Source organism: Danio rerio, chromosome 9, assembly GCF_052040795.2.
Source record: "Danio rerio strain M-AB ecotype USA chromosome 9, GRCz13ab, whole genome shotgun sequence".
Lineage (NCBI taxonomy): Eukaryota > Metazoa > Chordata > Actinopteri > Cypriniformes > Danionidae > Danio > Danio rerio.
The window spans coordinates 34,724,898-34,748,585 of record NC_141029.1 but is presented as its reverse complement, the minus strand read 5'-3'; the positions used below and the strand labels follow the sequence as shown (position 1 = coordinate 34,748,585).

Genomic DNA, 23,688 nt, shown 5'->3' with positions numbered 1-23,688 from the left:
TATCACAGATCAATCAATTCCTGTCAGTTTCACTTCTATAATCAATATTGAAGCTTGACTATTAGACCTTTTCAACTACACACATTTTGTCAATAGTAGAATAACGTGTGATTATAAAATAATCGAGTACATTTTGTAATATGAAACAGGACATGTAACACAAGTGCTAAAATGGTTTAAAGTAGCAACACGATGCACAGTTCCAGTTTCATTATGAATTTTTAAGTTTTTATATTCTAAACATGACTACTAAAATATGCTACTAAGAGGAGAAATGCAATAAAAAAAGAATGCCTAACATTTTACAACTTACTGTAACACCATCTAATTGTCCCATATAATGGTTTCAATGAATAAGTCATCTATTAAGAATGCCTTTTTAGAAAGGAATGTTAGATGGTCCCTACAGCATCTCAAATAAAAATGTATCCTGCAGTGTCTACAAGGAAAAAAATCCTACCTATAAAATAACTGGGTGCAAGTTGTCCTTCATTATAAAGGAATGCCTGAGTTTGCACTTTGTCTATCAGCCCCAAACCACATCAGCTCAAACATTGTAAAGACTAGTTATGTGTTGAAATAAAAAAAAATAAAAAATGAAACAACACAAATAACTAACTTCCAAAATGAAAATGACATGCTTTAAAAAGTCTCGGTGGTCTGAGAAATGAAAATGTCTCAAAAAGAATTTTAAATAGATGATAATGACACAGTGAACCATTTGATATCCAGTTTATGAGGTCTAGCCTGAAACAGTAAAACGTTTGCCACAAGTCTCAATATGTAGCTGCATATTTGAGATCCTCATGCCACCTATAATAATGTGTTTAAGGAAATATAATTATTAAGATGGAGCTTTTCTCTAGACGCTTGATAGAACCTCAAAACTTCACTCAACTGGAAGAGTATGCCTGTGTGTATTCTTTGTGTTGTGAGTCATATTGAAATGTACCATTGTATTCCCATATATGAATAAATAAATGCTGGTATGTAACAGTATCTTAGTGATTTATGTGCTGATACTGTAGTTTATGTGTACATTACGGTGTGTGAGATGTCTGGATATGGGGCTTTTTGTACAACAGGGAGAATGCCAAAAGAGTGGCATGCTGCTTGTTGTTGCACACAGCCACAGTTGTTTGCTTTGAGGGGATTTATGGAAGTAGCAAGTAAACTTTAGAGGGGCCATAAAAAGTACCCCTTACAGGGAGAGATGAGTGTGTCCGTGTGTGACGGAGAGAAGAAACAAGTGTTAACTATTAGTGAGGATGTACAAATAAGGAAACGCTCACTGAAGAATGTGACAGTTTCACATTTAGGACATGAGAAAATACAGTCTGCAGAAAACAAAAGGACAGAGATCACTGGAACTCTTAAAATTGAAGATTTCACTTGTTTTAGCTCAATAATGTCTATATTTAAAATATTTAATCTATTTTTTCTATTAATGTTTATTGCTTTTCAAATGGACTAAAACAAAGTAGTTGTAAACTGAACTATTAAAGTAATACTTTACCTAAAAATGGACATTTTGATCACTCACTTGCTATTACGTTGTTTTAGCTGAGACTTTTAACAATGCTGGGACCTAAACATTGGTCTTCCATTGAAAAAGAAATATAAAAATTAATATGATTTAAACAGTTTGGTTATTCACATACTTGAAAATCTATGTGTTTCTGAAAATCACTTGAAAATCAAGTGATTTTGAAAATCTGTGTGTATATACAGCAATATACTGTATATATACAGTGTTGAGGAAGTTACATCACTGTCCATTGAGACTATAATCTCTTTTTCCCTTTCTTTGATCCGTCAGAATAGTGAGAAAGCTTCCATCGCAGAAATGTAAGTCTCTGCCGTCTTGGTTTCTGTCTGTTCCCGCATTCTCTCCTTGAGAGTGGGATGCTTTGTGGCTACGATCATTTTAATTCAGCTTTTTATTTTTTTATAAGTTAATTAAGTAAACTAATTGGTAACTCGCATGACATGTTTTCAAAAGTAACTCAAATAATATTACTTACTTTTTAAAAGTAATGTGTTACTTTACTCGTTACTTTACTTGTAAAAGTAATATTTATATCTCGTTACTTGTAATATGTTAGCCCCAACACTGTATATATATTAAGTATGCTCATAATACCCGATTAACCGTTAACCGAAAGGGTGCGTTTATATATATATATATATATAAGTGAGCAAATGATGACAGATTATTTCATTTTCAATGGTGGGTGAGTAATCCTGTTTAAATTCTGATAATTTTGTAATCGTGTAATACAAATGAAAGCAGAACACTGGAAAAATTTGAATTCAAAATGGTAATTCTACATAAAGTCTGGTGATCTTACTATTTTTGACTGTCTATGAGTGCTATATAAATGTGAGAGACTAAATGAGTTGCATGCAAGCCAAAAGTGTTCCATGCTTGCCTGCTTCCCACACAAATTTGCACAGACACAAAATCATATGCATTTTTTAATTAGTGCATTTCAATAAATCTTAACATACAAAACAGAACAAACATTATAATTTACCCATCGCAAAATGTAAAATTCACATAACTTTTCCCTCAAGTCAAAACCTGCAGTTTTATGACCTTCCGTTCAAATCTAATCCTGTACATGAGATCTCTCATACCTTCCCTAAATATCCTGTCAGACTTTAGGTAACTTTCCACTTTCCCATCTCTTTTTGTAATTCAACTGGAATAAAGCTTTAACATTGATAACCTTGCTGAAATTAAGAACTAAAGGTAAATAAGTTGTAACAACATCTATATCCTGAAAGATATAGTGTCAAATGTAGAACATTTTTAAAACACACAAACATTGCTGATGCTTCCACAAGTGTTGGAAACACATCTGGCATATAAAGCCATTAAGTGACTGTGGTGCTTTGAAAAAAGCCCTTTTTGTCCCAGCAAGCAAGCCTGGGTGTAAACCAGAGTTTGAGTACTGTACAGAAGTATACACTTTAAATGTAGTAGTGCACTAGTTACTGCCACATTCATATTAGCTCTTGTTTTTCGAAAAAAAAGTTGCCACTGCTGAACCGCAATGTGTCTATGAGAAGTCATTCATGCTTTTGTGAACCAGAGCATGTTGTGTGAACCAAAATTCCTGGGATATACAGTATGTCAACTTTTGCAAATGCATGTAACCAACAAAGGAAATATCCATAAGTGTCTCTCCGAATGTAAATATAGTTTCCTGTGATTGTATAACAGGGTATGAGAGAGTGCCAGCTGCTCTCCATTGTGATGGGTTAAGGAGGAAAGGCTTCGGAATGTACACAGCTTGAGCCTTTGAACTCAAGTTCCTTCAGGCTCCCTATGTCTTTCCTTCTCCTTTTGTGCTTTGGGGTCAATGGGTTAAAAAGAGGTGGAGGTCAGCGTGTTATGACTCTCATCTGCCAGCCTCCTCTACTCTCGACACCTCACACCCAGTGCGGTGATTACCCAAACAACCATCACCTCCTTGAACTCCTAAACGTCCAGGTTTGCCTACAACAGACAAAGTTGTCATTAGAATTCCAGACATTCCAAGTGACAATCAAAGACTGGAGCTGAAAGCCCAATGTAGTTCACTTCAATCTGGGATATCTGACATCTGCATGTTAAGACAGTATATTTGGACACACTTCATTCATATACATGAATCCCCTTTAAAACAGTAAATTAAGATTACATGACAACCAAGAAAGTCCTGTGAGAAACTTAATGCCTCACCTCAGAGAGGGGTTTCTCGCTTGTAAAGTGCTGCACTGGTTGGCCCTTCAAACTGCAGCTTAATTGCTTGTTTGAGATTAAGATGGGGGTCAGTAGTCATGTTAAACAGAGATTCGTCAGGTAAGGCACTATGTGGGGAAACAGCTGAAAGGTCAATGGTTGGAGACATCAATGTCTTTTGTAATCCACCCCAATCACCTTGTTGTGCATGGGATTGGAGGTGAAAAGGTGGATACCCCAAAGGCGGACTTTGCCTAATTTTCGTCTGCCTATGCAAGCCTTCTTGGTTTGGCATCACCCCTAAAGAAGCCATGATAGAGTTCCACTTTAGATCAATTCCTCCAGTTTGTTTGAGGCTCTTCTCCATCACATCCTCTATGATGTAAGGACTTTTAGCTTTTAAGAGGTAGTTGCCATCCCCTGATAATCTGAGCCCTTTTAAGGGTTTTTCTAGGTCCTGCAGTTCAGTATAGGAGCACTGTTCATGTGTGGGACTGCACTTGGGTGCAGCCGTATGATTATGCCTAGAAGCTCTACCCTGAAGACTGGTTGGATTGGAGCCAGGAAGAGGCAAGGTGGAGGGCCGACTACGGGAACGAGGAAGTGAATGTTGTTGTATCTGCTGAATGAAATTCAGGCTGTCAGCAGGCACAGTCTGTACTGTGGCCAGGGAGTGGCAGGTGGAAGAGGAGGTCTGTGAGGCAGGCATTGAGTGGAAACGCTCTGCAGTAGACGCAGGGGAACAGGAGGCTGATGTTGACGATGGAGAAGATACAGTGGGGACTCGATCAGCTGCCACCTCTCCTGAACTAATGGACGGATGGGTCTTCACTATGCCTGAAAGATAAGATGCATTAGGAGCACCACTAGGTGTGAATGGTATTAAACCTGAGAAGGGTTTGGCGCCATAGCTCTCCAGAAGTCTGACAATTGTGAAATGACTTTGTTTTCCTGCTACCTTCACTGGGGTGCGACCATAACGGTCCACATGGTCAGGGTTAGCACCTTTCTCTAAGAGCATGACCACAATTTCACTATGCCCCTCCTGAGCAGCAACACTTAGTGCTGTGGCACCCTGCTGTTTGCAAGCCAGATCTACATTGAGACCTTTAGCCCTAAGGAGCAGCCTGCCAGCAGCTGTATGACCTCTCCACGCCACTGAGTGCAAAGGAGGCCGCCCATCAAGATCTCTAGCATTTGGGTCAGCTCCATATTTTAGCAATAGTTCAGTACCTTCCAGATCTCCTCGCCAAGCGGCTACATGGAGTGCAGTTCGTCCCTCTGCATCTTTTGACTCCAGAGGAACACCGCCTTTTTCTATAAGTAGGGTAGCCATGTCTAAACGGCCCTCCAGGACCAGCAAATAAAGGAGAGGTCTTCCTTCAGCATCACGGACATCAGTGTCAGCTCCTCTGCGCATTAACAGCTCTACAATATCTCGGTGTCCCTGCAGAGCAGCCGCACTAAGTGCAGAGTGTCCATCATATGCACGATGATCAATGGGTGATTTACGATCTAGCAGTAACCTGACTGTACTGCAATGGCCTTCTTGTGCTGCCAGAATTAGAGGACTCCGACCTTCTACATCAAGCTCACCCACACGTGCCATGCTACCTCTCTCTGTCAATATTGCACACACACTTTTGTGACCTTCACAAGCTGCAGCATGCAGCGGAGTCCAACCCAGGTCATCCTTGTGATTCTCATCCAAGCCCCTATCCAGCAATGCTCTTACAACTTCGATGCTACCCTTTGCTGCAGCCAAGCAAAGAGCAGTGCGGCCTTCACCATCAATTCCATCCACTGCTGCCCCCCAAAACAGCATACGGTTAACAGTGCGAGTATGTCCCATAGCTGCAGCTGCAAGAAGAGGAGTGATTGAAGAAGGATGAGCTCCAGAACTTTCATCTACATCAGCTCCAGCTTCCAAGAGGAGTTCAACCACTTCCTCATGTCCTTCGTAGGAGGCTAGCAGTAAAGGGGTCATTCCATCTCTGTCCTTATGTTCAGGATCAGCACCTCGCTCTAACAGAAGACTTACAACCTCTCCATGCCCTCGTCCTCCAGCTGATGATGGCACACACAATGCAGCAACAGAGAGAGCGGTACGTCCATCCCCATCTGCAAGATTCAAATCAGCCCCAGCATCCAGAAGGATCTCCACTGTTTCTTTGTGACCCATGTAGGCAGCAGCAATTAGTGGAGTGCGTCCCTCACGGTCTGAATGGTCTACTTCAGCACCATGACCGAGAAGTGTCAGCAGGATTTCCTCATGTCCACCCCATGCTGCTGCTCGCAAGGCTGTCCGACCATCTGAATCACAGCCATCAACTTCTGCTCCTGCTTCCAGAAGACGACGTACAGCTTCCTTGTGGCCACCCCATGCGGCAGAACGAAGAGCAGTCCATCCCTCACTGTCTGCATGCTCCAACAAGGTGTGGGCTGCAGAACCCTTACTTCTTTGCTCTTGCACCCAGTCCAGCAACACCTGTAGTACACCAACATGGCCTTGTTTGGCAGCAAGTGTCAATGCAGTCTGACCCTGGTTGTCGGTCAGTGAAGGGTCTGCTCCATGACACAACAGCAATGCAGCTACATCTACAAGGCCAGCATGCGCTGCTGCTGCTAGTAATGTCCGTCCATCTAATGGGTCTGTGCGATTTACACTGACACCACTGTCAAGTAGTGCTCTCACAGACTCTTCTCTCTGTAATGCTCGTCGAACTATCCTGCTTCCTCCTCCAACACAGTGAACTCCCACACTGGAGCTTTTGTCTGGGGAACAGCTTGAAGGATATATTCCACTTTTCATTAAAAGCTGTAGCACATCTTGCTGAACTAATACAGGTGTATGAGAAGTTGATAGCACATTAGAAGGACAGTCTTTTCTGGTACCGTTAAGAGCTGGAACTCCAGTCCATAGCAACCACAATGCCAAGAGGGCTGGTTCTCCTTCATGAACTCCACTGTTGAGGAGGTGGTGGGCCAACTGACAAGTTTCCTCTGTACTCAAACTACTGGCTCGTAAAGAGAGTGACATGGCCATAGAAAGGTGACCATCCTTAACACAACATAGAAACTTCTGCGTGCAGTATTTAACATCTGTTAACCATTCTGCAAAGCTGCTGTGAAAGAGGAGTTTACTGCCCTCAGGGCCATCTACAAACAGAGATGCCAGAGCTCCCATCTGTGCTTGGAAGTCTCTGATCCCAAGGTAGCAGTCACGGCTTTTGGCAATAGTGTAGAGATCCTCAGCTGTTAGTGGTTGTTGTGATGCCAGGAGAATATTCAGCAAAGGCCTAATATGGACAAACAGCCTTCGAGGAAAGAGTCGTTGACAGAGCCAAAGGTAAAGGCCATTAAGGGTGCCAGGAATGTCCCGAATTTCACGAAGTCCTACTAGACCATTTGCAACACCATCCATCACTCGTTCAAGAAATAAGAAACAGCCACCACTTTTAATGTGCAATAGATTGAGCATTTCAGCCGTCTCTGGGGTAAGCTGTCTTCTTAAAGCTCCATCCTGGTCAAGCCTCCGCAAGATATACTGCTGTACATCCCGTACAGTAGCAGGCTTTCTTAAGTCATCCAAACACAATTTCCGAAAACCTGAAGGGCAGAGGGTCAAGAGATAAAAATAAGGGTAGTGTACACAACAAAATTCAGAGACACATTAAGAAACAATAATGGTCTTAAAAGCCTTTAATCAATGCTGTGAAATAAAGTTTAAACTCTCATATGCAGTTTTTGCCTGTAATCTACACACATCAGCATCTTTTGTTCTTGGTATTTAGGCTGCAGCAGTTTTAGATGATTGTAAAATTACATGTTAACTAAAATTGTAAAATGTTTAAGTGGCAGCAATAAGTTTTCCAAGCCAAAGGTAAGGATCTTCCATTCAAATTTGTTTAGAAAGACATGTAGATGCAACCAGTGTACAACAGACTCTAGTCTTTTAACATTATCCTTAGAGATCCCACTAAGAGCTAATAAGTGGGAAGGACTCTCATTAGAACAGGCTATTTCATCTAGTAAAATAAAGCACTTCAAAGCCATAATATACCGACGTATGACAAAAAAGCATAGTCATTAGCTGTTTGTTTGAGAATACTGGCTATTTGTGCGATCATACAAGTGTTTACTCATTTGTTACTAAACTGGTCTCTATTTGCAGAACAAAGTCTTTGTGTGCACTGCGCAGTCTTAACCAAAACGAACAATGAACAACACTCACAGGAAAGCAATTAAGCTAATCATCTTACAGTGCATTTCACAATGCTTATGAAATGGTTTGTGAATCATCTTTCTTTGTACCTGAGAACATCTTGCAAACGGCTTTGTTCTGGCGGCGTGCAGAGCAGACCAGAAGGATCCAGGGGGGAAAGAGCTGTATGTGTTTGAGCAGGAGCTCAGCGATAGAGGAACTTGGTGTGCCTGCTGATCCTGATATTGACCCTTCTCCAACTCCATTACCTCCACAACACCCAGAGTCAACGGAGTCCACCACAATAAACACACTGTGAGCTGGTGGTGTCAGTGATAAAAGAGGTTCTAATACTGCCCTGAAGAAGAAGAAAAAAATAAATAAAATACTGTAATCAAGCAGCAATGAATGCATCACACCACATGAATTCTGGGTAAATATGATTGACATAATTATAAAAAAAATGTTGATGTTAATGTTCCTAACAACAGAATAGGAATAAATGAAAGAATGCAAGAAGCAAGGAAGTACATATTTCTCTCAACAACAGCGAGCAAATGGGGAATTCAATGATTCTGAGAACTTGAACTGGGAAAGACATGTCACCACATACTGTATGGACTAAAATAGAACTTATCTCTAAAGGAAATAAGTGCTGAAATGCGGCACTGCTTTGTTTGTGAGAATGGACGACATTGCAAAAGTGTTTTAACAACCATCCAAAGAACTCCCAGATCATTAAAGCATTCTGATTATTGATTCTTTCTCACAGCCACGCTTGAGGTGTGGTTGTAGAGGCATCATGACTCAGTGTTATGGAAGCTCAATGATTTCCTGTGGCTTCCAGCGCATAGCAGTAGACACAGAGAAGGTGTTGCTTTCTTATCAGCCTCAAATTCACCTGCAGTAACTGTGTTACACTTATCACTGACCCGGTACACTTATTTTATGATTGACATTTCAATCTATGTGGTGCATGATAAAATACTTTCATCTATCCTAGGTTATTACGTTGAGGCAAATAAAAACACTTCCTAACCAGTGTTAGCTCAGCATTGTGATGCTGATATCAATGACACGGGTTTGGAACAGGACTATAGTCCAAGTTTTTATGTAAATTTAGCAGATTTTGTCAAATAAGATCCACTGTACACAGCTGAACCACTGCAAATGAATGAATCCATTTGAACTTCCTACAGTATATCATGAAAGGGTTTCAGTATCTTGTTGAGAATCATGATGTGCTTAAAACACTTTTTTATATTAATAATCAATGAATAAATCACTTTTTAATAACTATACTGTTTGTTTTATACCAACTATAGCCATTGACTCTTTGATTTTCTTCTTTAAATGGAAACAATATTCTTCCCTGGTTGCAAGTATTGCACTCTATTAGCTAGAATTACTGCTCATAAACTGATAAAGACAATTATCCCAATCTGCTTTATTTATTGGCAAGGCAATTACATAAACCTTTTTACTCTATTTTTATGAAATGCATCAGTATTACAGTTCCACTTTCATACACCCACCATTAAATTTATGACCATAAGCATTCCTTGTTTATCTGTTCCTTATCTCCAACACGTGGGCTCACATAATTTGTCAAGCTAATGCCCTTTTAACATGCTCAGATCACAGCTTGAGCCGAACAACCTTATAAATGTGCTTCCTGACTCATCCTGTCCATATAGACCAGCTATAGGGCTTGTCTTGACCCTGGTAATGCGCATGCAAGTTAAGGACAGAGAAAAGTTATGTGATGCTTTTTATTGTACTGGACAAAATGGGAGGTTTAAAGGTTTTGGCCATGCTGAAGATTGCAGGATTGCAAGTCCGTACTTCCAAAATATAAAAAGAGATCTTAAACGACTGCCAAAACTGGAATAACAGGATAAAATTGCCAAAACAAGGAGTGATTAAGAGGGCATAAACATGATCATGTTTTCAAAAAATCCTTATCAGTTTTAGCCATCATTTACGAAATAATACCTGAAAATGACAAGTGGACATTTTTGAAAACAATACTACACTACTTGACTAAAGTCTTGCCAACTATCCAAGTTTTAGGAACAACAAACAATACATTTCAGTTGATCATTTGGTATCAGAAGTGGCTTAAATTGAAGGCAAAGTTCCTCTAGATTACACTTATTTTACCAAAATTAAATCTGATTATGCCTTGAATTTTAATTATTTTATTAGGATAGTAAGGTCTGACTTTGCTTAGGCAAAATCTTTTCACTTACCAGAAATAGTGTACAGTATAGAATATAAAGTCATGGTGCAGTGGAAAAAGAATTAATATTGTGTATAACTCCCATAAGCTTGGACGACAGCATCCATAAATCTCTACAATGACTCAAATAACTTATTAATAAAGTCATCTGGAACCTTCTTGCAGGACTCCGAGAGCTCATGAAGATGCTTTGGACTCATCTTCAATGACTCCTACATTTCATCCCAGACAAGCACAATAATGTTTATGTCTGGTGACTGGGCTGGCCAATCTGGAAGCACCTTGACCTTCTTTGCTTTCAGGAACTTTGATGTGGAGGCTGAAGTATGAGATGGAGCACTATCCTGCTGAAGAATTTGCCCTCTCCTGTGGTTTATAATGTAATGGGCAGCACAAATGTCTTGATACCTCAGGCTGTTGACGTTGCCATCCACTCTGCAGATCTCTTGTATGCCCCCATACTGAATGTGACCCCAAACCATGATTTTTCCTTTCCCAAACTTGACTGATTTCTATGACAATCTTGGGTCCATGCAAGTTCCAATAGGTCTTCTGCAGTATTTGTGATGATTGGGATGAAGTTCAACAGATGATTAACTGAAAAAATCTACCTTTTGCCACTTTTCCAAATGAACAACTAGAAGTCAAGTTATTATTTGTTGCTCTTACTACTGGGGCCGACGACAAGACTTTTGTCAGGTAGTGTACTATCATCTCCATGTAAACATCAAATACAGAGACATAATGTCATATATGCTCAATCTACAGGCAAGCTTGAGTATTTAATCAAAAGAAAAAAGCAATGCCTGATTTGATTGTATCTGTGCATATATTGTCAGCAAAAAAAAAAGGAAATTGTTATGTAACTTCTGTCACAAGGGAGATCTTTGTTTGTCAGTGTTAATTATAGCTTTTGGACATCAGAGAGCCTGCTGGATAGAGCAGGGACTAGCGCTCGCATTTCACCTCTAAGCTAACCCTTCTTACATTCTTTCACTAGGACCAGAGAAAAACATCACTTTTTTAGCATGTGCAAGACAAATGTGGGCTGTATGAGCTGAAGAAAACTAGCGTAAGAGTAAACACCAAGAGAAAAGTAAGAATGGAGTAAGTTGTCAGCATGGTGACCTCACCGACGGAGCCAACTCTACAAAATAGTGACACGATTCTTTAGCCCTTTTTTCCTTCTACGGTTGTAAATAGCGCCATCCATCTGAGCTGAACGCTGGCCTATTGTGATAACTGTGAATAGGCGTCATTATTGCGATGAGATGAATAAATAAATAAATATATGTGGCAGAAAGGCAGAACAATAGCCCCTTTCCTGCCTTTGACATAGAGTCTTTCTGAGGGCTATCAGACGAAAACACGATGGAGGAGGAGAATATATGGGATGGGAGGCTTTAGTAGAAAACAATAAAAGAAAGACTGTTCAAGCAAGATGCCACCGAGTGCATTTACATTCATTCAATGAAAAAACTTTAGCTTAAAGGGACAGTTCACCCAAAAGAATGTAGATTCTGCCATCATTTACTCACTCTAGACTTTTTAACACAACAAATTTTAACACAAAAGACGATATTCTGAATAAAGTCCAATATAATATTTGTTAGTCCTACTAACGATGTCAATGGTTACATTCTTCAAAATATCGTCTTTTGTGTTCAGCTGCACAGAAAACTGGTAACTGGTTTGGAACAAGTCAACAGTGAGTCAATGATGGCAGAATTTTTTATATTTGGGTGAACCTTTCCCTTAAATACTTTGCAGAGGACATATATGCACTCTATATAACTTGACTAAATGACTAAAAAACAATACAAAAGCTTGTGGTAATGGCCCACATTTACAGTACATGTGTTTAGTTGGGTTGTGATTCATTTATGAACTTGATGTTTAAAAATTCATGACATTAAAAAGAGTTTTTAGCCATCAGAATTGGTCTGTTGGTCTCAAAATGTCATAAACCCAAGCTTCAAATGATTTGGTCTCTTTTTAAACTACAAAATGTTGTGGAGCCCAAAGCTCTTTTAAACCAGAATCACAACATTACGTCTGAGTCGTTTAAAGGCCCCACTGAAGTGTCACTTTCCTTGCACAAACAATGTGAAATACAGAGGGAGTGTGTAAGGTACACCAAAGGCCTAGCTGTGAAACATCTGGGATTTCTCACAGGAGTAATGCTTGGAGAGCAAACATGAAATGCTTGAAGAACTAAAGGCAGACAGAAATGAGTTCAAAGGGATGTTGAACAGTGAGTGATTTGTTGCAGTGCAGAAGCAACAGAAAAATGTGAAAAATTCTGAGAAGAGTAGTTATAAGAACAACTGTAACAAAGATTAAGGTTAGGTTAGGATAAATTTTGTACATATATTGAGAGACTATATATATATATTAGGGGTATAATGGATCATGGTTGATCTGTGATTCGTACGGATCACAACCCATGGTTTGGAACACACGTGGCCCGTGGATTAATCCTTTTTTTACTGGTAGATTAATTCTAAATTTGTAACAATCACAAAGAGATTGCCTCTCTTGTAATTCAAATCACATGTAGGAAAGAATTTAGGCTTTCCTGTAAAATATGAGGATGACGGAAGAAGTTGTGGTAGGTTTTTTGGGATGTGATGGGTTTCATTAAAGGCATTTTGTGTCACTACTTGTTTAGCCTACATCAATGCATTCATTGCAAGTTGCATGATTAATCATGAAAATATCGGAATCTCAACAACCACACAACATAAATTATATATGATGGAGATTTGCATTTGTTTATTAATCATTCAAATCGCAGGCTAAATAATTCAAATGAATCATTGACTTCTGCTCTCTTCCTTAGTTTCAAAAACACAGATTGTTTTTTTACAATTTAAAACAGCATCATTGGATATATTTTTTACTTCTGGAGAAACGGTTGTCCTAAAAAACTAACAAAACAAAAAACCCAAATAGAAAATCTTACTCATACCTTAGGAACAATATGGAAGACAATTTTGACGGTTTTAAAACCTTAACTTTTCCTAACAGCAGTATAGCTTGAACACAGTTATCGTCTCATGCCTATCCGTGACTAAAAACCATTATGTCATTTGAACCGTGAGATTTGTGATCTGTTACATCAGGGGTCACCAATCTCGGTCCTGAAGGGCCGGTGTCTCTGCAAGGTTTAGCTCCAACTTGTCTCAATACACCTGTCTGGGTGTTGCAAGCAAACCTAGTAGGACCTTGATTATCTTGTTCAGGTGTTTTTGGTCAGGGTTGGAGCTAAAATCTGCAGAACACCGGCCCTCCAGGAACAAGTTTGGTGACCCCTTTGTTACATTATATGTGGAAAGGATACATTTTTTAAATGCAGATTTATCTCACTGCAATCTTGAAATTTATCTAGAATAATCTAGATTAAAATGACTCATTTGAATTCTGCCAAAGGCATTCAGAATAGGTGTGCTACCCAAATAATGACTAAATATAAGTCTTTGAGAACAGGTTCCTCAAGCCAGGTGGCGCATTAGACCAGGAGCTCATCTCCGGTTTACAAAATGCATCACAAACTGCTTGAGAAACTGTTCTATAATGATAATTGGTAATGAAAATAAATTATGTTCAATAAGATGTCGATTCAGTTAAACATGAATTTTGAATGTTTTGTAGGCCTACATAAGCTTGAAACAGCTATTTTTGATTACCTTAATCTGACTAAAGACTATGCAGATATTAGTAGCATTATTGAAGTAAACACCGCAATCAAACTATTACAGTCATGCAGGACTTTTCGCTATATTTTCTGACAAGATCTACATACAGTCCGCGGCTGTCAGTAAAGGGCCGTACACACACACATCGCGAAATGCGGAAGCATTTGGCACGCGTTATTAAATTCCATAACACTCTCACCAGTCCTTACTCCTTATTTGCGTCTAATACCTAAGCCCACATGGATTCTACACTAATATATATATAATTATATATGTATAATTAACATTATATTAGCAATTCCCTTAATCAGCTGTACACTTACATAATCCTAAAATAACAAGATATGATTACAATTCAATCAGATGTAATTGTATATTAATTTTTTTACATATATATATATATATATATATATATATATATATATATATATATATATATATATATATATATATATATATATATATATATATATATCAACTGCCAAATGATGTGCCTATTTTACACAGCTCATGAATGCAAACAAAATAAACCATGAACATTGATTGTACTTTCTGAAGAGGTTAGATTTCCATCACAATAACTATTAAGTAACCCAAATGAACTATTTGTTAGCAACAAGTTCTCATTACTGTTGCCAAAGAATAATGCTTCTTAAAAGATGATGACTCTTTTCTAAAATTTACTCCATTGCAATGTATAAATCATGAAAAATACCAACCTTTTAAAAGTTTCATCAGGTGCTCTTTGGCAGTGAAGGGGCTCCAAGACAGTGGCAACAGAAGCACTGCTTATCACTTTCACATAGTTAGGTCCCAGAAGTGGACTTTCCTTCAGCTGTTCAACTAGCGCCAAAACAAACCTCCACACTTCAACACTGCCCGCATCCTCTCGCTGGCAATAGTGCCAGGCCAAACAGCGAGAAGCCAACCCTGCCGCCTTGCATGTTTCAGACTGTGGCCAAACCAGTTCTGTGCAGAGGGCTGTCTTTCCCGTGCCGGGGCCTCCAGTCACTAGGACCCCTGGAGAGACACGGTTTGATCCCTCCACACCCTTGTTGGCATCTCGAGCCTCTAGGCATCTTTGGAGCTTCTCGAGGGCCCATTCACGGCAGTAGAACCGCCGGCCCCGTAACAAGCTGGGTAACATGCTTCTCATCTGGCCCTCAGGAGATGAACCGGGACGGACCATGAGGATGTTCCTTCTTCCATAGTCCCACTTCAAGCATTCAGCACAGTTAACACAAAAAAATGCAGGGGGTTGTGCTGAGCTATATGCAAATGTTTGCTACTGAGTGCTTTCCGGAATGGAGAGTCAGAGAGAGTGTCCTCAGATGACTGTTGGCCGCAGGTGTGTTTGTATTTTGCAATCCAGCAGGTCCAAGTCATGCTGCTAGTCAGAAGTCCTGTAAGACAAAACAAACATAAGAAGAAGGGTGTAATTTAGTTAATGTTTTAAAACTTTCCTCTAACCTAGTTTAATGTGTAGAAACAAGCGTAAGTCATATAGGTTGTTTTCAATCACGTGGTTCTGGTGACGTGCGAAATTTAAATGGAAGGCAGGTTGTAAAAAACTGAATGGGAGACATAGAGGACATCCGTATTTTTGCGATTTTTACCATAAAATTTGAAAATCTGAGTTTTATCCTGAACTAAAATCTACAGTATTTGCCATATATTTGCCTGTCATCAAGGCGGTAAATACTATATAAGCTGTCACATAAAAAATATTATAGTAAATACAATAGCGTTTGGAAGCAAACTGTAGATAACTGAATTAACTGTTGTAGTAATAATATTGTTGCAGTGGTAAAACACATCTGTAGCAATAAACAAATACATTCAATAGGTTTCAATTTTCTACGCTATAATTATACATTAACACAATGCACCAGTTTACACAAACGTTACAGTGTTTATTACGGTTTATCAGTTTACTATGCTACAGTATTCTGCAGCATTCATTAACAAAGGGTTGTACTCATTATACTTTACGATGTGGTTGAAAAACATGTTAATTAAAAATGACTATAGTTTTTCCTCCATGCAGATATCTTCCAGACATTGTGAAATAACAGACGAAAGCATACGAAAGTGTGGATGCAGTCAACATTATTATTTATTTCTTTATTTTTGTAAGGGGGAAAAAGTGTTACACACTAATAACTGTCTATTTTTTGCAAGGGTTGCATTTATTTTTTGCTCTTTCAATGAACTTACCATCAACAAACATTCACCACTGCTGAGCATCTCGAGGTTCACATTACAGTTGTTTATTCTGCCGAAATGCCAGTAAATACATGAATTATTGCAAAACAAGATGGGGATTTCATAAGGTATTTATTTTCTCCTGGATTTTCTCCTGTTGTATCTTATTTTATTATAATGCATTAACATATCTATACACATAGCTAGGCTTGTATATAATCTTTTTTGGTGCTGTCAAACAAATTATTGTGTTCAAAAAAGTTTGTACACATGGATGTATTGAAAAAAATGTTTATTACATGCCAACTTTTCTTTCGTTTTACAGCTAGTTTCTTAAACTTTCTCAGCTTTATAAGCTAAAACTTTTGGAAGTCTATAAAAGTTGTTCAACATTTCTTATTTTGGCCAATTTAAACAATTATAAACAACATAAAACAGAAACATTTTGATATTCTAATAGCGATTCCTAAGTAGAATAAACACTTCCTGCCCTCCATTTGAATTTCGCGGATCAATGACCTCATGTGAAAACTACTTTTTGATAAAATATTCTTATTTTTACAGAACATTAGGTCAGCATATAAAAATACATATAAAAAACGACATTTAATTTAAACATAATTTTACATGAGTACTTTCAGTTTGTCTCATTTTCACATAGGATGTTTCCTGAAAATCTTTATCAGGATGCCATTGGTTGAAACTTATTGACTGAAACTCGTAATTAAGCCAACAATGCATGTGGTCATGTAAAAGCAGTAAACACATTTTCCTTTATACACACACAGCTTTTTGGAGTATGCATGTGTAATATACAATATGACAGGAAAGTGTCCTTACTGTGGATTTAAGTGCATTCAACCACAGGAAACTTTCTGAATGATATTGTGCACTCTTGAGCCAAGATTTTTCATTTTTTAAGTGCTCTCATACAGTGCAGCCATAGGATTAAATGAGTCTGGGAAACTTCAAATATAAAAGAAGAAAGAGTCAATTAAAGTTTCTTGCTGGCATTTCAGAATTCTTGTTCGTGCTTTAACAGTAAAGCCCAGATAATAAATACAATTGAAATCTTGAATTGACTACATGAAAATAACATGATTTTTTTCAATGAAGTATCATGAAAGCAGCTTGGTCAGGCTATTAATCTGCATGTAAAATGTGTTCTTTCAATAAACTGATCGTTTGTAGTTATCAGCGTATTGTAAACATGCTCTGTGTGTAACCACAAGCTATCAGTTGCGCCAATGTGTCCGACTCGTCAGGATGCATAAATAAACACAGATATGCTCCAAAAATGTGGCACCGATTGAAACCAGTCATTATTGTTGCAATTCTGTTTGGTGATGCTAGCACCATGGAAATTACACACTTCACCTTTAAATGAAAGCTTGGCATTTAGCGCAGCCAGGACAGGCGAGATGGAAAGGTTGAGAGAGAAACAGAAATAGAAAGAGGGTTAGAACATATCTGTCAAACTCCCGAGAAACTGAGAGCTCAGATACACAAGCGAGCAAAGCTTATAACCCAACCCTCAGCTTAAATAGTGCTAAGCAATGAAGAAATAAAGTTAGATGAATCAAAGAGATAGACTTAACATCTTACCTTATTTGTTAAACTATTTTACATTTTCTCCATGGCAGCCTCGCCTCAAATGCTATTTTTATGTCTTTCTGTTGCTCCCTTCTTCCTCCTCAGAGGTCTGAAATGTACTCCTCCTTTGGCATATTCTCCCCGGCTCCCAGCTGCTTACCGGTTTTTCTGGTCCTTTATCTCCTCCCCTCCTGCTCCTCAACATGTCAGGGCATGAAGTGAAATAGCTGACTGCAAGAAGGAGAGCAAGCATGAGTATGAGGGAGGAGTTAGGTTTGGGGTCAAAGTTTAAACTCAGATGCATGATGTCATGCGGTGTTTCTCCTTGCTTTCTGTGTCCCTACACATTCTTGTAAGAGAGCGAGAGCTCTCGGACAAGATCCATACGGTTGCTCTAAATGCTGTACACTTCACATGTCTGAAATTTATTAGAAGCCATAAAACAAAACAGAAGTGCCGTCACTGAACAGCCAGCAACCTCATTACAATAAACACAGTGCTGCTGACAGTGTATTTTCTTCTTGATGCCTATATCAACAACTAACTAATCGACAACATATGGTGGTGTGAGGGAGTGTAGTGGGTAAAAACACAGGCTGTGTGCCTGGAGGTCGCAGGATCAGATTGTTACGGATGATCCATGAATCCTCTAAATGTTGTGTCCTCGAGGAAAGCACTCATGCCGAGATTGCTCCAGGGGGATTCTCCCTGTAATTACTGTACTGTGGGTTACTTTGGGTAGAGTCAGATTGAAAACAAGCAACTTGTGTGAGTGTGTGTGTGTGTTTTAACTCTGTCAGCATATGCTTACACTGTAAACTCTAAAAGTCAAGGCACAGTAACTCAGACCATTTGAGGAAACCGATTTCAAAAAACCATTTAAGTTCAAAGACTAATCCTAATGTGTACTGTGAACTTAATCCATTTGAGTAAATGAAGCAATGTGAGCCCAGTAAAACCTAATAAATGAAGAGAACTCAAACCAACTGTGTACTGTAAAACCCAAATAGTTAAGGCAACTCAAATCGTTTGAGGAAGCTGATTGCAACAAACCATTTGAGTTAAAAAACTAGTCCTGTGAACTTACTCCATTTAAGTTGAAGTAATGAGGCATTGAATGAACTCATTACCTTCAACACTGAGTTCAAAACACTTTTCAAATGAGTAGAATTAACTTTCAGTACATTTGGAGTTAACTACACTCATTTCTTTTGATACTGTTGACTGTTGGGTTTTATAGTGTAATGATATGGGGGTCAAAATAGTAAATATTAAACAATGAAGTAACCGCCTTAAATCAATCAGCAGGCTTTGTAGAGTTCTGAATACATAAATAATGTATTATTTCTGAACACAACTGAAATAGTGTCAATGCTGATAGATAATCTGCATATTTTTACTTATAGATAAAAAAAAAAAAACATTTTACACGAAGCCAGTAGTTGGCACCAAAAGTCCTCAAGTGACATATTGTACATGTAAAACAGAGCATCTTCATTCTTATATAAATAATGTAATAATAATAACCATTATTCATTTTATTTTCAACTTTGTCATTTTATTAATCAGGGGTCGCCACTGGGGAATGAACCTCCAACTTATCCAGCCTATGTATTATGCAGCGGTTGCCCTGCCAGCTGCAACCCATCACTGGGAAACATCCATACACACTCATTCACACACATACACTATGGACAATTTAGCTTAACCAATTCACCTATAGCACATGTTTTTGGATTTGTGGGGGAATCCGGAGCACTCGGAGGAAACCCACTCGAACATGGGGAGAACATGCAAACCTTCTTGTGTTTCCTCTTATTAATAACCACATATTAATAAATGTTTGCTTGCCATTTTAAACAGTATGAGGTAGGGCTGCACAAAATATCGTTTCAGCATCGATATCGCAATGTGCACATCTGCAATAGACACATTGCAAAAGTATGCAATGTTATGTCTAGATTATAGTAGACTAAGAGCTACAGAATTGTATTTAATCACTGCATATGAAATTTATATGAACTATGCAAAAAAAAGTTGTTCATACTTTTTAATTTCTTTTTTCTTTGTATCTAGTCCAAATATCTACACTTCAAAGTGAAAACAAGAATATTTTACTCTCCCCACTAAGGAAAGACCCCTAATTTTGCCTTATTTCATCTGACTTCTAAAACAAAACAATATTTTTACTTAACCTAAGTTTTATTTAGATATTTGAACTAGAAATGAGACAAAACAAAGAAAAGCATTTTGCATAGTGATTTATTAAATTTCTGGACCTGAATACTGCTCGACTCCCCTAGAAAAACATCAAATAGAGCTACTCAACTATCTTGTGAAACTGTATTTATATTGCTATAAATATCGCAGAAAAATAAAATATCGCAAAATCAGATTTTTCCAATATCGTGCAGCCCTAGTAAGCGGTGATTAAATTTTTTTTTACATTATGTATATATATATATATATATATATATATATATATATATATATATATGTATATATATATATATATATATATATATATATATATATATATATATATATATATATATATATATATATATAATATTCATTTTTTATGTTTTTAACAAATATTTTATTTAGGTTTTTAGGGTAACCATACGCAGCAATTTATGATTTTAGATGGTGAATCACTGGTGATTCATCAAACGCAAGTAAACAGCTAGTAGATTACAAAAATCATATATATTTTGAGTCAATTTCAATTGAATCTTGAACGTTTCAAAAACATAAAGTACTGTCAAAATTTTCAATCAAAAATTAGCATTTTTATTAGCCTCCTTTGTTTGTGTTGAGTTATTTCACTTTATAGACCATGAAATGGACTTATTCTTTGCCATAAATGTGAAATTGCTGTACATACACACAGGAGCCTGATAAAAATGCTCATTTAAGAGGAAAATATTAGTCTGTATTTAGAGGTTTTTCCATCTAAACGCTTATTTTGTTTAAAAAGAAGGCAAATAAAACAAGCAACATTTGCTTCCATAAAAACGAGAAATAAGTGTGGATGGTGAATATGCAATAACATCAAGTCCTGCATCATTACATGCTTCTTGTCATTAATAATTCAGCTGAAGCTTTTAACATTGCCGCAGGTTCAGTCCTTCTCGAATAACCGACGAATATTCATCTCGAGCAACAACCCCCCCAAAACAGTTGATCTCCACAGCTGATCCTGTCCGTTTCCCAACTACACTTAACCATTACACAACGCTACACCAAGTCCAACTAAGTTTTGAGAAATAAATGACCCATGCGTGGATGGAAATTAAGAGATGTATAACCCTTGCCTGCACACACTCAGCTTCCAGCGTCTGAATGCCGTTTAATTGACCGGAAGCGGAGACTCGGCAGGTTACAGGTGCCGCATCTTCATCATCCTGACGCCCACCTGGCGCTCACTGCACTCGGACACTACAAAACCCGAAGCCTTTTAATCCTTCACGACACAAAGATGCAATCCGAATCAGCATCTCGTTTTCTGTCAGCATGGCAACAGATCCACGCGTGTCCACAGTGCAGCTCCACGGCACGGCGAGTTTCGAGTCCGGTGAGGGGTTGTACGGTGTAGATGTTTGTTTACATGAAGCGTGGAGTTATTCCGCGTCGTGTCCGTCGATCATACATTGTCCCTGCAAAAACAGAGCAGATCACGCGCTGCTCCCACGATGGAAGTCTGTGGCAGCTCCAAGTTTTCAAGCACAAGCATCTTGATTGGTTTATTCCTGCTTGATCACCCTGGCCCACAAGAGGGCGCACTTGTCAAGTAAGTATGAGATCAATAGCAGATTAATGCTGCTGTGATTCAAAATGGAAAACCTGTAAGACATGTTATTTAAATTTAAATAAATACGGATAAAACTTAATACAATGAGAAAATAAAAATAAGATATATGACAGTGTATCACTTTCACTGTTTTTTCAAAGAGGGGTGTTTGGCACCAAATGTTGGGCCCTGTCTGTACGGTGGTGGTCCCCTTACAACACCATGCAATCAGAATCAGGACTGAATTATTTTTAATTTAGTAATTTTCTTTTCGGCTTAGACATTTTATTAATCGGGGGTCACAGCAGAATCAACTGCCAACCTATCATATCATAATGCATATGTTTTTTGCAGCGAATGCAGTTTCAGCTGCAACCCATCACTGGGAAACACCCGCTCATTCACACACATACACTACGGACAAATTTACTTTACCAAATTTACCTTTAGCGCATGTCTTTAGACTTGTGGGGGAAATTGGAGCACCTGGAGGAAACCCATGCAAACATAGGGAGAACATGCAAACTCCACACAGAAATGCCAACTGACCTAGCCGGGGCTTAAACCAGCAGCCTTCTTGCTGTGAGGTGACAATTTATTATAAGGGGTGCACCCTTATGTAGGGTGGGGAGCTCTGTCACTCGGGAGGAGCTCGGAGTAGAGCTGCTGCTCCTTCACATCGAGAGAAGTCAGTAGAGGTGGATGCCTCTGGACACCTACCTAGGGAGGTGTTCCAGGCATGTCCCACCTGGAGGAAGCCTCAGCAAAAACCCAGGACATGCTGGAGTGAGTATATATCTCTCGGATGGCCTGTGAAAGCCTCGGAATCCCTCCTGAGGAGCTGGAGGAAGTTTCTGGGGATAGGGAAGTCTGGGGTTCTCTCCTCAGACTGTTGCCCCTGCGACCCGACCTAGGAAAAGCGGATGAAAATGAATGAACTGAATGATTAATCATTATTAGTATTTTATTACTAAATTAATAATACAACTATTTATTATAATTATTTAAAAAAATTATAATTATTTTATTATTATAGTATATTACTGTTTTTTTGAGTGTAAAAAATTATTATTGTAACAAGAAGACGTTAATATACTCAGTTCCTCTGTTAGGCATATGGCTCATAATATTACACATTTTTAATCATGTTAAAATGATCCTAATAGTCTTACAGTAGGCCTTTTTTATTTTAGGGTAAAAAATACTTGTTTTGTGAAAGTCATTGTCTACTTTTTGCCAAATGAGTTGTTGAAATAATAATTAATTGTTGTTGAATGGAAATACAAATTAGATTAGTTTATTTTATGTAAGGGTTGCACGATATTGGACAAAAGCTGACATCACAATATTTAGTTTGTCTGCAACATATATTGTGATATGAATCAAATTTTACAAGATGACTTAAAGCTCAATTTGGAATCAATTCATGACTTTGTATTGATTAGACTTATTTTGTAGAGGAGTATCTGCATAAAATACAATACATTTAAATAGATACAAATTAATTTTATGGTTTTCTATGAAAACAACAGTATTGAGGTACAGAAATGCAATTATGATAATATATAAAATAACACTGTATTCGTGTAGCGTCTTCATTGTATAAATCATTTAAGACAGTTTATTTAGTTTTAAATACCTTTTATAACCGCTTGGATTAGGTTTGCATAAATCTTACACAGTCACATATCTCAAAAACACATGCAAACGAAAATCTTTCCGTCTATTTTAGGGTTAAACTTTGTGATGACCCCACAAATCATATGTTCTGAACTGTGCTGCTGATCAACTATAATCCCAACTCAACATTGCAGATCCTGCGATGTGGCTATTGCAGCTTCAGAAATTTTAATATCGATACTAAAACAATATATTGTGCAGCCATAGTATATAGTAAATTATGTTTATTTTACCTTTTGCATAGACCTATTTTAAAGATTATTTTTAATGCATGTAGGAAAGTCCAAGTGTGTATAAAAAAATCTACTTGGCTAATTTTAGATATCTTTTTTGCTTTTATGTTTCCCTCTTTCTGTCTTTCTTCATTAGTTAACTTAAATGAATTTAATGATTAAGGAATTTAGTGATTCCTTAATGATTAAGGAATTAATTAATTTATTTATTTTTGGGGGGGAGTATGCTGTTGTATTTTGCACTATCTGTATTTTGTACTATCTATTTGCACTGTTGTTGTATTTACACATCTGTATTTTGCACTGTCTG

At 38.0% G+C, this 23,688-nt stretch overlaps 1 protein-coding gene across 1 annotated transcript; it reads right to left on the bottom strand.

The window, feature by feature from the left end:
- Positions 1–2,465: 2,465 nt before the first annotated feature.
- ankrd50l (ankyrin repeat domain 50-like) lies at positions 2,466–17,892 on the bottom strand. The gene is made up of 5 exons (XM_087268112.1): positions 17,685–17,892; positions 14,594–15,277; positions 8,045–8,292; positions 3,731–7,339; positions 2,466–3,505 (listed from the first exon to the last, which is right to left on the bottom strand). Exons 2-4 carry the CDS (start codon positions 15,061–15,063, stop codon positions 3,732–3,734), a joined length of 4,326 nt encoding a protein of 1,441 aa, XP_087124238.1. The 5' UTR covers positions 15,064–15,277; positions 17,685–17,892; the 3' UTR covers positions 2,466–3,505; position 3,731.
- Between the last annotated feature and the right edge of the window lie 5,796 nt (positions 17,893–23,688).

What these genes read in the sequence shown, in the direction of transcription:
- ankrd50l (XM_087268112.1), bottom strand. Translation starts at nt 15,063, where the DNA reads ATGGTCCGTCCCGGTTCATCTCCTGAGGGCCAGATGAGAAGCATGTTA. An exon ending in CCTGATGAAACTTTTAAAAG is followed by an intron (nt 8,293 to 14,593) that starts GTTGGTATTTTT and finishes CTTCTTCTTCAG; the next exon opens with GGCAGTATTAGAACCTCTTT. An exon ending in CGTTTGCAAGATGTTCTCAG is followed by an intron (nt 7,340 to 8,044) that starts GTACAAAGAAAG and finishes TCTGCCCTTCAG; the next exon opens with GTTTTCGGAAATTGTGTTTG.